Source organism: Dermacentor variabilis, chromosome 11, assembly GCF_050947875.1.
Source record: "Dermacentor variabilis isolate Ectoservices chromosome 11, ASM5094787v1, whole genome shotgun sequence".
Lineage (NCBI taxonomy): Eukaryota > Metazoa > Arthropoda > Arachnida > Ixodida > Ixodidae > Dermacentor > Dermacentor variabilis.
The window spans coordinates 8342909-8358175 of NC_134578.1; the positions used below are offsets into that span (position 1 = coordinate 8342909).

The 15267-nt window shown below is 42.3% G+C and overlaps 1 protein-coding gene and 1 long non-coding RNA gene across 3 annotated transcripts in view; one reads left to right on the top strand and one right to left on the bottom strand.

Moving 5' to 3' along the window:
* LOC142564315 (uncharacterized) overlaps positions 1 to 15267 on the bottom strand; it is an 89499-nt gene that overhangs the window by 19645 nt on the left and 54587 nt on the right. Inside the window, exon 2 of the long non-coding RNA XR_012824545.1 lies at positions 13752 to 13879. This is a non-coding gene — a long non-coding RNA (uncharacterized LOC142564315). The remainder of the gene's footprint in view (positions 1 to 13751; positions 13880 to 15267) is intronic.
* The window catches only part of LOC142564313 (venom metalloproteinase antarease-like TtrivMP_A), a 57678-nt gene continuing 52414 nt past the window's right edge, over positions 10004 to 15267 (top strand). For both annotated transcript variants that reach the window (XM_075675264.1, XM_075675265.1), the window contains exons 1-4: positions 10004 to 10120; positions 10226 to 10392; positions 12416 to 12508; positions 13494 to 13650. In XM_075675264.1, the coding sequence (XP_075531379.1) occupies positions 10021 to 10120; positions 10226 to 10392; positions 12416 to 12508; positions 13494 to 13650 (517 nt within the window). In that variant the 5' untranslated portion in view covers positions 10004 to 10020. The remainder of the gene's footprint in view (positions 10121 to 10225; positions 10393 to 12415; positions 12509 to 13493; positions 13651 to 15267) is intronic.

Below are 15267 nucleotides of genomic sequence, written 5' to 3' on the forward strand. Positions count from 1 at the left end.
AACAACGCCTATTATCAGGTTTGTGACATCATGGAATAAACAACGATGTGTTCTTATTAGCGGTGTCGTGGCCACTCGATTCAATGAAGTGTTTTTGTGATTGTGTCTTGCATCTATGGCGCCTTTTGCTGCTTGGGGGCGACGTAGAGGCAAACCCGGGTCCCATGACTAAACCACAAGAAGAAAAACTTGATTTTGTATTCAGCACTGTTCAGAGACTAGATTCTAATAGTATAGGTATTTTAGAATCTGTTAATAAGGTACTACAAATCCATATCGGCATAAAAAGTGACCTAGACCAACTAAGTCGACGTGTTTCTGAACTTGAAACTAAAATTCTGTCCAATGTTTCTGAGAAAGTAGCACTTAACTGCGAAGAACGCTTTTCTAAAATGCAGAATCAACTCGATGATTTCGAGCGAAAGATAACTTCAGGGCTTTTGTCAGGGGAGGCTAATGCGCACTCCCTTCCAACTCGCGAATTCAGCATCTCCAAAATAGAAGATAAGGTCGACGATTTAGAAAACCGCTCCTGCAGGTGCAATTTACTATTTTACGGGCTTTCTGACTCTGAACAGAACGAACGATGGGAAACTTCTGAGCGCCTGGTTCAGGAATTTTGCGACAATCATCTTGGTATGAAAGTGTCCTCAATAGCAAGAGCGCACAGATTAGGTCGTTTCTCTAACGATAAAAAGCGACCGATTATTGCAAAGTTTTCCAATGACAAAGAAATTGATGCACTACTTGGCTATGGTTACAAACCAAAAGGTAAACCTTTTAGCATTTCCCGCGACTACTCTGAAACAGTGCGAAATAAACGCCGCAACCTTCTGCTATTTTCCAAAACAATACGAAAGGAAAGCGATCGTGTACGACTTGTGTTCAACAAGTTGTTTATTAATAATGACGTTTATATCTGGGATAGCGATCAGAAACTCGCAAAGCCAGTGTCTGAAAGAGCTACAGAATGACGAGTGTCATGTGATCACACTAACCATCAATCCACTGAACCGATATCGAGGAAGAATGATGCCCAAGACCGCATTCCTTTTCTTTACACAAACATAAGAAGTGTCATTTCTAAAACAGTACAGCTATCATCCATCATTGACTCATGTTCAGCATCGATAGTGATACTAACTGAAACATGGCTTACCGATAATGTCCCCGATACCTGCATTCTGGAAGGCTGGACTTCATTTAACTACTTTCGATGTGGCAGGACAAATCGAATAGGTGGTGGCGTTTTGGTGGCAGTGCAAAAAAATCTTTTCGCCACACGTATTCATCTTGACACTTTTTTAGAGTGTGTGTGGGTTTCCATAAAACATAAAGCAGGCCTAATAATCATTGGTGCTTTTTATCGTCCTCCTGACATGGGCAATACGTTTTCTCGTGAATTCCAACGGCTCCTTGAAATCATTACTGTTCGTTTTTCTAAATCTCTAGTACTAATTTTCGGTGATTTTAATTTCCCCGAAGTTGATTGGGCTAACCTTTCAACAGCAACCTACCTATCTGAGGCCCATACTTTCCTGCAGTCATGTCTCGACTTTTCTTTAACACAGCTTATCACCCGTCCTACGCGATCTTCGGCTACATGCGCTAATATTTTAGATCTAGTATTAACCACTGATCGTGACGTGTGCTTCGACTTGACTCATCAAGATGGGCTATCTGACCATGATATCATAACAGGTAGTCTTGCAGTTTCCCTTCCACGACGTCCGTGCTCTGATAAGTACATCCGATGTTACAATAGAGCGGATTTTGACAGCATAAACTCCGCGCTATCTGACTTCTCTTTACATTTCCTCAATAGATGCCAATTTCAAACCATCGAACATAACTGGGCTGAACTTAAAACCACTCTTACTGAACTAATTAATCGATTCGTTCCTCTAACCAAAATAGCCTGCACCCCGACAGCCCCGTGGTTTACCGTAAAGCTTCGGCGCCTTAATAATAAGAAAAAGCGTTTATATCGTAAAGCCGATAAAGCCCGCGACTCAGATTCCTGGCACCGTTATAAGACCTGCGATAAGCAATATCAGTCACTGCTAAAATCATCTAAACGACATTTCTTTGCCCATGACCTATATTCTATGCTCACTAACAATCCTCAACGTTTTTTGCGCGTAATAAACCCGAAGAGCTATCCCGATTTAACACTAGTTGATGAGCACGGTGATATGGTCCACCACTCGGATTGTGCTGATTTATTGAATAGCGCATTTTCATCTGTATTTACACAGGAAGACACCGTATCTTCACCAACCCTTGACAATCTCATTAACATATCAATGTCAGAAATAATTGCTAGCGAAGCAGGTATTTTTTCTTTACTAAATAAACTTAAACTTTCTTCCGCCTCTGATCACACTGGCATTAATAATAAAGTGTTAAAACATTTGTCACCTAGTTTATCACCTATATTATGTGCACTCTTCTCGCAGTCTTTATCAACTAGCACTATTCCTCACGATTGGAAGGTGGCAAAAGTCATACCCATTTTTAAGTCCGGAGACCGAACTCAGCCATTAAATTACCGCCCCATCTCCTTAACTAGTACTATTTGTAAATTACTTGAACACATCTTGTATACTGAAATCAATAACTACTTAGAAGAGCACAAAATTATTGTTGATTACCAACATGGCTTTCGTCGTGGTTATTCATGCGAAACACAGTTAGCCGGCTTTTTACATGACATACATTCATACCTAGACCTAGGCTTTCAAGTTGATGCTATCTTCCTGGATTTCTCGAAAGCTTTCGATCGCGTTGCTCACCATAGACTAATACTGAAGCTAATGAACCTTAACATACACCAAACCGTTATTGGATGGATTAAGGATTTCCTCTCATCCAGAGTACAATATACGTCTGTTAACAGCAGTACTTCCTCCTATACCAAAGTAACCTCCGGTGTTCCGCAGGGCAGCGTTCTTGGCCCTTTACTTTTCTTAATCTATATTAATGACCTGCCTAACTGTGTGTCTTCCCACATCAGACTTTTTGCCGATGACTGCGTAGTATATCGATTAATTTCATGCGACAATGACAAAGATATCCTTCAAACCGATCTTAACGCTATTAACTCATGGTGTTCAACATGGTTGATGACTCTTAATACAGCTAAAACGAAGTTATTATCATTTACTAGGCGCAACCACCGTATTCCAACATCGTATGTAATATCTAACAACATAATTGAACTTACAACTTCATATAAGTACCTTGGTGTTCACTTACAGTCTGATCTAACGTGGCATCATCACATCCGCCTGACGTTGGCATCAGCTAACCGCTCTTTAGGCCTCCTCAAACGCAACCTTAAGCATGCTCCAGCTAAACTACGCAGACTAGCATACATCACATTAATACGCCCCAAAATCGAGTATGCATCAGCCATCTGGGATCCTTTTCAAACGTATATCACCCAAGAAATCGAATCACTGCAAAACCGTGCCGTCCGTTTCATTTTTTCTGATTATTCACCCTATACTAGCATTTCAGCACTGAAAGCTCGCGCTCAGCTTGACGACTTATCTCATCGCCGCAGAATTGCCCGCCTCTCACTGCTGCACAGACTTTATCATCATCCGCACCTTCACCATATCTTCGAACCAGCGACAGCCTTCTTTCCACGCACAGACCATATCTTCAAGATAAAACGCATCAGTTGTCGCTCAGCTAACTCCGAACAATTGTTGCATGGAATAACCTACCATCACACATTGCTACTCAAACCGATTTCGCAACCTTTCAGGAACTTTTACGCAATAGTTACATGTAAATATCCATTATGTACCGTTTCTTCATACGTTGTTCAGTGTATATATTGTTTTGATCATTGTCTTACCATTCTGCGTGCACATTGTACAAGTGGATTCATGTCTCATTAATTTGTTAACGTGACAACTGAAGCAGTTTAGAGCAACACCCCGTTTTACTTCTTTTACATTGTACCTATTTAATTCCCTTAATTTATTTTCTCTGACAGTTTTGTATTTTCTATCCGAGTTTCACTTGCCTAATGTATTTCGTATATTGTTTACTTGTGTATTTTGCTAAATATCGTACTTTTGTATAACTTTTGTGTTTTCTTTTGTAAAAATTTTGTATAACTTTTGTGTACTTCAGTTGTTTTTTCCGTAACGCGCAAAGCTCACATTTTTTTCATGTATCGGTACCCCCTATGTAATACCCCTTCGGGGGCCTTTAGGGGTATTATGAAATAAAATAAAAAAACATTCATATATATATTGCTTATCAAGTCGTCCTTGCCCTCCTGAACTTCACTCAGCTGGTCGAAAGCATGTGGAGCACAGTGTTCTAAGGTATGTTTTTCAAAGATAGACAAGGTTTAGCATTTCAAGCACTTAGCTGCAACGAATACGATAATAAAGCAAGCCTCTTTGTCAAATCACTTCTTTCTTGCAATGCTCTTCCTTAATAAAGTTCAGCACGAACTTCAGTGGCGGAGGCCCGCTGTGCTGCCGCATTTAAAGAAAAAATAATGTATGGATTACCAAAGCCACCCGGAACAAAATTTTCCTTTGACTAAATTAGCCTCGAATCAGTATTATATCATATAAAATTATCTTGGCAAAGCTGTCAGACTAGTAATTGTTTCATCTTCTTGCGAATATATTTCAATAACACTGAAGCTGACGACGTATGCACCTGGTGGTTGGCGTATATAATGCAGAACACCAGATGATGGCATCCGAGATTTTCAGCACGCCGCGAGTGCTACTTAATCTCAGAGGTCATGCCGAAGAGCTGCGCTGGTTCTTATTATTATATGCTTTGCGTCATTTCTGACGAGTGGCAGTGGTGGCGTATACTTCTTTTTAAAAACTTCAGCATCAAAATAGTTTATTTCACGAGCTTCTGGTGATGTAGCCAGTGCTGTCTCAAGCATATACCTTTTCACGGATACGCCTCTGTGGCTATACTATCTGAGACCTGCCTTTTTACGCAGTCAAAAATTTTGTTGCAGTTAGACATTAAATCTCCACCAATGCATTTACCTCACAGCAGCCCAACGAAACAAAGCCGGTTTCTTATTTGCAATCTGTCAGCTGCATGTCAACCAATATTCGCTTTTATGAAACGTGAACTTTCCGGACATTTCCGCAGAACTCATTTGCAGAAATATGCAGGCTAAATACGGTTCGGAATGAAAGCACTTGAAACAGTAAAATATGTAGGAGAATTTTCAAAACTCAAGCTTGATATCTAGGGATCACCAGTATGTTAATGAGGAAAGCTTCAAGTTGGAGCAAACGTTTTCGCACGACACTTTCCTTCATCGGGGCCCTGACAATGACCTCATTTACTAATGGTGTGATGCCCACAATCTAACACAAGTCTACGGCACCTAGCAAAACTAACTGATGATGCCGAGGAGATGGTTCACCACGGCTCTCTTCCGGTTAAAAAATGTGGCTTGCACAATCCTTTGAACCTAGTTAGTCACTTCTGAAACGCCAAAAATGGAGCAAAAATTAGGCTCCTTCACTTCTGAAGACAAGCGCAATAGTATCTCCAGAGCACGGCCATGATTCTAAATGCTAACGAACTAAGCTACGGTGAGGCATTCCGCGGGGAACAATTGTGATCGGATATCCATGGTAATAAACACATTCCTGACAACTCTCTCGAATTTATTGTAAGCTTAACGACTGTGGACTTGTTTTACGATTTTACGAATGTTGCATGATGCTTCAAGGAAAAATGCTGTTCACGAAAAAGTTCAGCTCATCGGCCTCGCAGCTTCCCGTTGGAAAGCTTCCTGTGTTGAAAAGATGCAAGAGGGGCCCTTGCTTCGAGGAAGTTGACTCATGCAAGTTCCTGAAACGGGTGAAATGTGCTACAACAAAGTCACCGAAAGGCTTATATAAAGAGGCATTCGCTGATTGAACGTCTGGGCTGTTCCAACTTTGCTGAAGCTACTCGTGCGCTGCGTCTAGAACTAAACCATCGCTAATAAAGTACGTACGTATCCCACCAAAGACATGTGAGCAAGGAAAGCCCTAAATAAATTAGTGCAACATCCACCCTTCGCTGGGTATGTGTCAGAAGAATTTTCAATCTTATTGTTCACAGGTTGGAAGGCATGTACAGTCGCGATCAATTTGAAGGTGATCGCGCGAGCATCGACCGGCGGGCCTTCCAAGCAGCATAGCGGCCGATTTAGGAACTGCGAAGATAAAAATTGCGCGTCCTTCTTACCCTATTATGCTCTTCCAGGTTGCAACCATCACCCCCAAGACCAACTCGCCACATTTTTGTGTTTGATTCCCTTTCATGGCAATGATCTGTGTGCGTCGCTTCCTCATGCATATTTTAGCTAACAATGACGCCTCTGCGCAAAAGCTCATAACGCAATCGAAATGAATTCGCAGGTTATGCCGTGAACGGTGACGGGAGTGACAGCTTTTCAGGGAACACCAAAAGAGAGAGAGGGGAGCTATCTGATGTTTCTCTCTCGACCGACGGTGATGACGTAACGTGGCGCTGCTCCTAGTTTTGGTCGCCGCTCGAGCGATCACCTTCAAATTGATCGCGACTGTACACCTACATATCCGCGAACACAAAAAGCTATGCGCTAGGACATCAAGTCACAGAAAGATGTATGCAAAGACCGCATGGTTTTACGTGTCGGTAGCAAGTTATCATCTATGAGTCCCAAAAGTTAATCAATAATGGATATTTATTACACGCCTCGTTTGGCTAACGCGCGTAATTTGCGACGCACAAGCAAGGAATCTTCTAAGCTTTGACAAAGCTACAGATTTATTGCAGAGATCGATTGCGTTTTGCGAAAACATACTGCACATTCTCATTTCTTTCACGGTGGGGTTGGAGCAGTCGTTCTTGCGATTTATAGCACGGTCCGTACACTTTGGAGGATTGGTTGGCTTTTGTTAGTCTGCGAGAAAAATCAGGAGAGTTTCCAGGTTTGCACATGGTTCCAGCTGTATACACTATGTTGTGACCTTGTTCTGTTTTTGGTGCAACTTCCTCCTTACTATAGTGCTAGATGGCGATGAGTTCGGTTCCAGTGTTGTGGCATCTCGTGCTCATGAGCAGCTTTTACGCACAGGAAAAACTCGGTAACAAGCGTGGTCACTTTGCGGACAAGTGCATCTAGACGAGTGATGTCTTGGCTGCGTAGGTTTGTATAGCAGACGAGATATATCCGTACCTTGACTTTAGGAGGGAATCGCGAAGGCGGAACATATCTGCATTCTTGAGATCACGGTCATGGTTACATATTCGATGTATCAGATGCAAAGTCTGCTCCCTCTGTTCAAGTGGATGCTGCATTTTGGTGGCCGGATTTACATCTTCTTGTGGATTGAGGCCTACAACTTTAATGCTTTTTGGTTGTGGTATGAGTGTGATTTCACTGGTTGTGGTAATTCTGAGGTTTTGCCATCTCGTTTCGAGGTGCGACGCCTGTAACACCCCAGGCCCATCCACGCATCACGCCAGTGTTATGAGGTGTCTGGTAGCTGCCAGGTGCGCTGTTCTTTCTGCTCAGCCGGGACCAAGATCGCCGCACGTGCGAGGTTGTCGATATAGCAGCCATGACGAATGACAATTACGAGTCCGTGAGCTCACAATCAGTTTCTTCCTCTAAAACAGAAACTGTTTTTCTCAGTTACACTGTACACGTGCTAGCTCTTCCATGTGATTGGCTGGTTCCTTTTTTGTTCATTTTTCCTGGCGTTCGTCTGTATAGTTGTTCGAAGTGTATGGCATTAAATTTTAGTATGAAGATAGCGCTTGTGCCTTTCGGTTTATGTGTTTCGTCATTGTCCTAAATTTCGACGCTAAAAACTAAGAGCAATATTTATTTCAGTCACGAGCACAACACGTGATCCTAAGTCAGACGACACGTTCGTGGCGGTCGTCACAAGAAACACCTTTTCGCGCTTCCCAGTCCCATTTGCTCATAAAATAATAATTTTATACGTCATTTATCCTCTAAAGATACATTCTAACCATGCGGCAGATTTATTCATGTCATACTCGATGACCGCAGCTCAGCAGGCTAAAAGAATTGTCAGCTTAACATGTTCTTTAAAAAAATAAAGCCGAAGTAACCTGCTGCGTTCACGTCTGAAGGTTGATGCCCCGCGACACCTGTAACACAAGTCTCTGAATATTGAGGTGGTTCTCAGTAACCTGATGGCAGAGTTCTTAAAAATTTCGTCGAGGAGACAAGCACTTGTCGGTATGAAATTACTAGCGCTATTTTCATACTGTTTCACGCACTTAACTCGGAAACCAACTGTGCTGCCACTTTTCCAAGAATCAGCTCTATTCAACAACTCCACCGAAATATCCATAAAACAGAAGTCCCACAAAACGCTTAGCAGCGTTCTCCGAATCTGACCTTACTCGAAATCTGTTAATCTGTCTCACTATATTGTCAGAACATCCGAAATTTTTTTACTAGAGGACTATTCTGCTATATACTATTTTCATTTGCAGAAACAGTTTTCTATTCTGCAACAGGTGCTTTACAACATTTTCTTCACCCAGCGAGCATTTTTCCAGAGCTAGCTTTCTCCTCAACTGCGTAATACGTCACTGCAGCTTGTATGGCTTCGGATAGTGTTACAGAAGACATCACTGGCTCTCCCAAGAAGGTTCCTCAACTGTACACCAGTGGGCAATGGCATAGCCAGGGCTTGCCATTGGCTACGGGGGTAGCACAATAGGGGGTAGCACACCGGGCTCGCACGGCCCTCCATAAACTTATGTGTTAGTGTGCCGCCCGTACAGCCCCCCTCTCCCCTCTCAGCCTCCAAGTCCTCGGTCAACTGCGTGACCCCCCCCACTCCCATAGAAATTTCTGACTACTAACAGCCAAACCAGACTATAACAAGCTTGGTATAGCAAACTATGCTCTACATCGAACGCTGAAATTTTCTTAGGAATATTCATGCAAAATACATCTCGTAAAACAAGTTGGACATCGCATATACAGAAATGTGATTATTAATGCGTGCATGAGCCACAAAACCGCATGCAACATCATGTTTGTTTGTTTGTTTGTTTGTTTGTTTGTTTGTTTGTTTGTTTGTTTGTTTGTTTGTTTGCTTGTTTGTTTGTTCATCTCTTGACATTGTCTCAGCATGCTCTGGTTTGTGCATGTTTGTGGGAGCCCGGAGAGGGCTCGACACAATGCATAACCCGATAGACAGCGAGATCCTACAGGGATGCTGCGTTACTTAGATGTAATTCAGGTAAATTCAGGTCACCATGAGCATTTTCAGCGCTGTCGCGTACCTTTGTTCTTTCGCGTATAGCAAGCTCTGAATACATGTCAGTTATGTACCCCGGCTACGATATCTCGACTGACTAGACAGAAGTATTTTTCACGCAAGAACCAGTTTGTTATCACCCGTCTTGACGGGGAGTGTAAAGGATGTCAAACTCGTCCTTAAAAAGCAGCTCATTCCCAGTTACCTCTGCTTTGCGTGCACTTTGGAAAAGATCATTTTTTGCTAATGTCTATTTGCTTATCGCAAAAGGAGGTTTCAGTTTTTAAGTGCGTTTGTTTGCAACATTAATTGATCTTTGTTATATTGAGCAATCTGTTCTTTTGCGACGTCAGAAGTAAAACAAAGAACGTATCCATCGAAAAAAGATGGGACATTCTCGTGTTCCTTTGTATCTTCTATCCTTCTCTATTTTGCCAAAGGAATTATTCAGTGGGGAATATTCCTCAAGATCAGCACCGCAGGCATCGTTTTAGATGTTTTGGACGCCATGAATATCTCTATGCCCTCCCGATCGGCAGAGTCGGACCTTCTCGAATCTAATACTCAAAGGTCATTACAATCGCACCAAAGTAGAGAAAGTCCTCTGTCCAGCGGTGGAACGTTAGTGAACTTTTCCAGTACCATATGCCTAAACCCACACTTGTAGACAGCAATTTCCCAATGCCATTTTCAGGATATCTCCGTACAAATGTCACGCTCAAAGCCCATGTTCGCCTATAGCATAGGTGCGCAGAATATGCTGTGGACAGCGAGCGATATGATTGCACTCACTTTTTTCTTAAATCTTCCTCTGTGTTCCTGTGCCCGTAAGTTCTTATCCAACTACAAAGATACGTTCATATCACCTGGCTACAGTCAGCACATGTCTTGTGTTTTAACCGAGTTTTCTCCACATTAAAACACGAATGCAGGAAAGGAATATTTCGTGTACCCTACAGCTGTGGAGGAGCGGTCGACTACAAGCAATCTCGTTCTTCGGCTTAACGAGGATATCACTCTGAACCTTGAAAAAAGTGAAGTATTGGCAGAAAGCCTGATATTTGTTACCGCCACCCGAGAAGGACATGAAATTGAAACAGTAAGTAAAGAAACAGTAACTGTTTCCTGCATGTTCGTGAAAGTATTGGGTGATGCAGAAAAGCTACTGCTACTGATTGAAAAGAAATATGCAGAAAACAAATGTTAGGTTCACTAGTCTCCCGAAAAAACAAGCGTTCACGAATGGTAGCGGCCTCTCAAAGCAGTGAAAAAGAAAGAAAAGCAAAGGCCGTGAGGTTGGTGAGGTTGCAACTCATTTGCTACCTTAAAGTATGCTAAAATATGTGGGTTCCTTGATCGCGATCAGTGATTCGGATAGAGAGGAGAAAATATCCGGACAAGTAATACTATGTTCAAACGCGTATGAGACGCACTTTCAATTCCTAAACCGCAGTTTACAAATATTCGTAAAGGACGCGAAATTGTACTCTTACGATGCTAACCAATCGGGGCAAGAAACTTGGAGGAAAAAACGGAAACGTGAAAATAAATGAAGAAATGTGCAGTGAGTGAGGGAAAATAACAAGCCATGCTTAACATAAAGGCACAAAAGTACGGCCGTGTGGTTAAGTAGCAAGGACGCGGAGATGATATCTAATATTTAATAATGTTAGATTCAATTTGATTGTTGCATTAGTTGTAAATATATATAGGAGATTTTATGCAGAAACAAAAAGGTCTCACAGGTAGAAATTGTAGCGACACCTCTTGTCTTTAGTTGCATAAGCATACGGTAATTAAAAGGCGTTAGTTGGGATCCGATATTTCCCTCAAGATGAACGAGAGAAGTTGGGTAGATCAAGAAACGCGCCGAAGAGACAGCCGGTGTGTGTGAGAGTAACTAGTGACAACTAAGGGAAGCAAACGCTGTCCGGGGTGGTAGAGGAATAGGTGGTGTGGTGACATACGGAAATAATAAGTTCGGCTGGCGAAAAACAGAGAAAACTGACGCTCTCTGGTGGAAGCGGTCTTTCCATGCCATTCTGTTGCAGCGTTTCCATCAACGTTTCAATGTTCGCTTAATGTTGATTCTAACAAGTGTGCTGTATTTGCCATATTTTTGGCAGTGAGTGAGAGTACTGCTAACAACCTGAAATAGCATCAATGATGTAATCGAGTATAACTGGGAATTTGCAACTCTAGTCGTCGCGATCTGAAATTACTTTAGAATTTAGAAATGTCAGATACAAGTGATTTGTGAGGTACACGTGTTGTCACCTTCAAAGGTACATGTGTCTGAACCTTCAGCCCCATATGTCGTCCTTCTGTCAGAATTTTCCACTTTGCTGATTTGCCGCGCTGTGTATCGTTTGCATATGCCCCTGTCAGTTCACAAACAAATATTCGTATTAAATAATTACCATAGTTAAGTCCCCACAAGTTCTGCTCCAATTTCAATAATGCGGCCCTAGCTTTCAGAAGAAAAAGTCTTTTTTCAGTAAATACGTACTTGTTACGTCACTAACAAGCGCGAAAAGGACAACGGACGAGAGCAAGATGCGCACAGGATGGAACGCTAGCGTTCTTTCTTGTGTGCTTCTTGCTGTCGTCCGTTGTCTATCTCGTGCTGGTTAATGTTGTCTGAAGTCTGTAATAAGCCTGAACTATGCCAACTGTCTTCTCTAATTATGTCAATAAGAAAATTAAGAGAATTGTTTAATTATTAATGAACCGAATGGATGATAGTACGTTCGAATGCTGCAGATAGTGTTTCATTTTTTTTGCTCATTAATATTGTTAAACGTTTCTTGCCTTCCATGCGTGCTTATGTGCTGACGTTGCTTGCAACAACGCTTATTCATTTCTAGGAAGTAAAATGCTGCCGGAAAGGTTGCAGCCAAGCAAAAGGCAAACTATCTCCCTACTCATGGTCAATTGCGCTAAACAACTTGACCAGTGCTGCTATTCGGCCTTCTTGTTGTGACATTATAAAGATGTTTTGCACACCTCCACGTATTGCTGACATATATGTCCTGTACATTTTATAGTTGAATATCTGTATGTGCTTCTAAGGTTATTTTCGAAATTACTTCTGACTAAGAAATATCAGCTAACTTCGGCAGGTCAACACAAGTTCTATTCAAGAGAAGCTGCACCACGACCTCAATGAGCGATCATCCCTCCTGGTGCAACAAATAGATGGAGCTCTTCACGTTGTAAGTTATCGAGCATAAAATGTGCATGCTTTAACATTCAAAATGCATAAAATGCCAACGGGAAGCAATGGTGGCATTCATCTGTTATGCATTCGAGGAAAACGTACTGTTCCGTGCTTCATTTTGCCTTCTAAACTTAACAAAATTTATCAAGTCGTATTTTGTTTTGGACCGCTGCTATGCTATTTTGTTTAAAATGCGCAGTTACGAACATTTTAGACGTCGTATGTATTATTAAGCCTAAGAAGTAACACGAACATTTAAATAATTTTCAAATTATGGGGTTTTACGTGCCAGAACCACGATCTGATTATGAGGCATGCTGTAGTGGGGGACTCCGGAATAATTTGGACCACCTGAGGTTCTTTGGCGTGCACCTAAATCTAAGTACCACGGGTGTTTTCGCATTTCGCCCCACCTAAATGCGGCCGCCGTAGTCGGGATTTGATCCCGCGACGTCGTGATTAGCAGCCTAACACCATAGGCAATAAGCAACCATGGCGGGTGTTAGGTAAATTACAAATAAATAATAGTATTAGCTTAGAAATAATGTATAATAATTGTACTTAATACCTTCTACTGTATAATTGCATAATAATAATAATACAATGTAAATAATATAAATCAGGTATTATCTGCAAGCTGTCTTTTATATAGATTTGATAACGCTTTGATATCGTCCATGCAGTGCGTAGAAATTATGTATTGTTAGAGGTTATGTTATCGTTTGCTGCTACCGAATCCTGGAAAATGGCTACCAATATTAGCAATGTGTGGACGTTAGCAACAGTCATCGAAAACATTTCTCAGTCATATTATTCAAGAACACAGTCCTTTCATAAAGCTTTATTTTGATCTTCGCCTGCGTAAATGGTGTGCTTTTTGCAACAGTTAGTGCGGTCTGTTGCTACTGTGATTGAATGGGATCTGGAACAAGCCATTATAATTGGGCTCATTATTGTTGTTTTTCACTTCTTTTTGGTAGGAAGGTATAGTGAATAGAAACCTCAGAATCAAGCCAATACCCGAAGGAGAGCGTTCGGCGCAAGGTCACATGCTTCACAGTCTATACGAAGTACAAGAAATAGGCGAAGAGTTGGCGAAGATGGGTGCACACTCGCGGTATTACCCGCAGACACATGGTAAGACGCCAGCATAACAATAACTAAATTACCATGGCAATTAGGGTTAACTTTTTCCCATAAGGACACATGCACGTCCCAAAGGCGACAATGTTTCTTACCATGATGGAAACATATCGTCGGTTGTCTATTTTGATTTCGCTGTCAGAATCTCTTGAAGAAAAGGAAATGTTCGATCAACCCAGACCTTATGCCCACCTGCTTGGCTTTTATCTAAAGAGATGCATTACTGTAAATAAACAAATCAGGAAATGGGTATGTAAATGAAAAAAATTTATGCAGGTCCCACTCACTGTGCGAATCTATGTAAGCGAAGTTTTGCTTGCTGGATGCCTTGATTGACGATAATTAGTGACGATGTTGACCGCTAAATCTTAATTTCTTCAACGTTTAGGCTAATACGAGAGTGGTGAGTTGGCGCTAAACGTTACTTTGCCTGCACCGCTGCCCTTTGTCTGCATACTATACAGAACACAAAAGGGAGGTGTTTGCCTGAGGCGTTGTGCGCCATATTTCATAACCTCTGAGAGGGTTGAGCGTTGTCGTTGCCTCACATGACACATCACATTGTGGCAGAAGTATTAAACTTGAATTCGATTATTTGGCTGTACGTGCCAAAACCACATTCGGAATATGAGGCACGTCCTAGAGGCCGACTCCGGATTAATTTTGACACCGTAATGTCCTTTAACGTGTCCCAAAATCTAGGTGCACATGCGTTTTCTATTTCGCCCCCGTCGAAATGCGGCTGCCGCGATTGGGATCAAATCCACGACCTCTAGCAATGCCATAGCCGCAAAGCTGACACGACGGGCACAGAAGTGTTGGTTTGACGATCGACCGCTTCCGTAGTGTCTCCTGGACCCTGCGGTGCGCTTTAATTAATGCGGCTCTGCTTCTACGCACCCTGCATAAGTTGCCCGCTTGACTTATTTGCATGGCGTTTATTTTTCAGAAACAGCGGCAACGTACCGTACCGTAACTTGAACTTAAGCTTATTCTGCGTCGCCGCAACCACTGTGGTATAGTGGTGGGGTTTCCTTGCCCTCTAACGTCATCTCCCCCCTCTCTTGTATGGGAGCTGCCTCTTCTCCGTGTCCTTCTTCTCCTCTTCTCCTCTCTGCAGCTCTATCTGCTTCGCCTCTGGCCTCGCACGTTAGTAGAAAGGGAAGTGCTGCAGTTTCTGCAATGCTTCTGAGGGTAGTCACAGATAATTACAGCTGTCAAGCGGCTAATGTGGCGACGGCAAGGGAGCTCCACAGGGTATTGTGCACATTCGGCGCGGCGGAGTGAAAACGAGTTTCTGCCGTCGCCTTTCCTCTCTTACTCGCTCCTGTTATCTATATACAAGCTCTGAACCACCCCCCGACGCGGCGTGCGACAGCATCAGCCTACAGCAGCAACAGCAACAGTGGGAAAGTCGAAGAAAGAGGCAAAGAAAGCTGCGCTTTAAGAAAAATTGCCGACGATTACGTTACTTCCTAATGCGAAATTTGAGCGCAGCAAATAAGCTGTTTCACCTTTTCGATAGATTGAGGCAAAGAAATCGAGCAACACATGTATGCGCTATCACAGAATTTTTTTTTATTTTTCACACGTATTCCTTTAACAAAGACT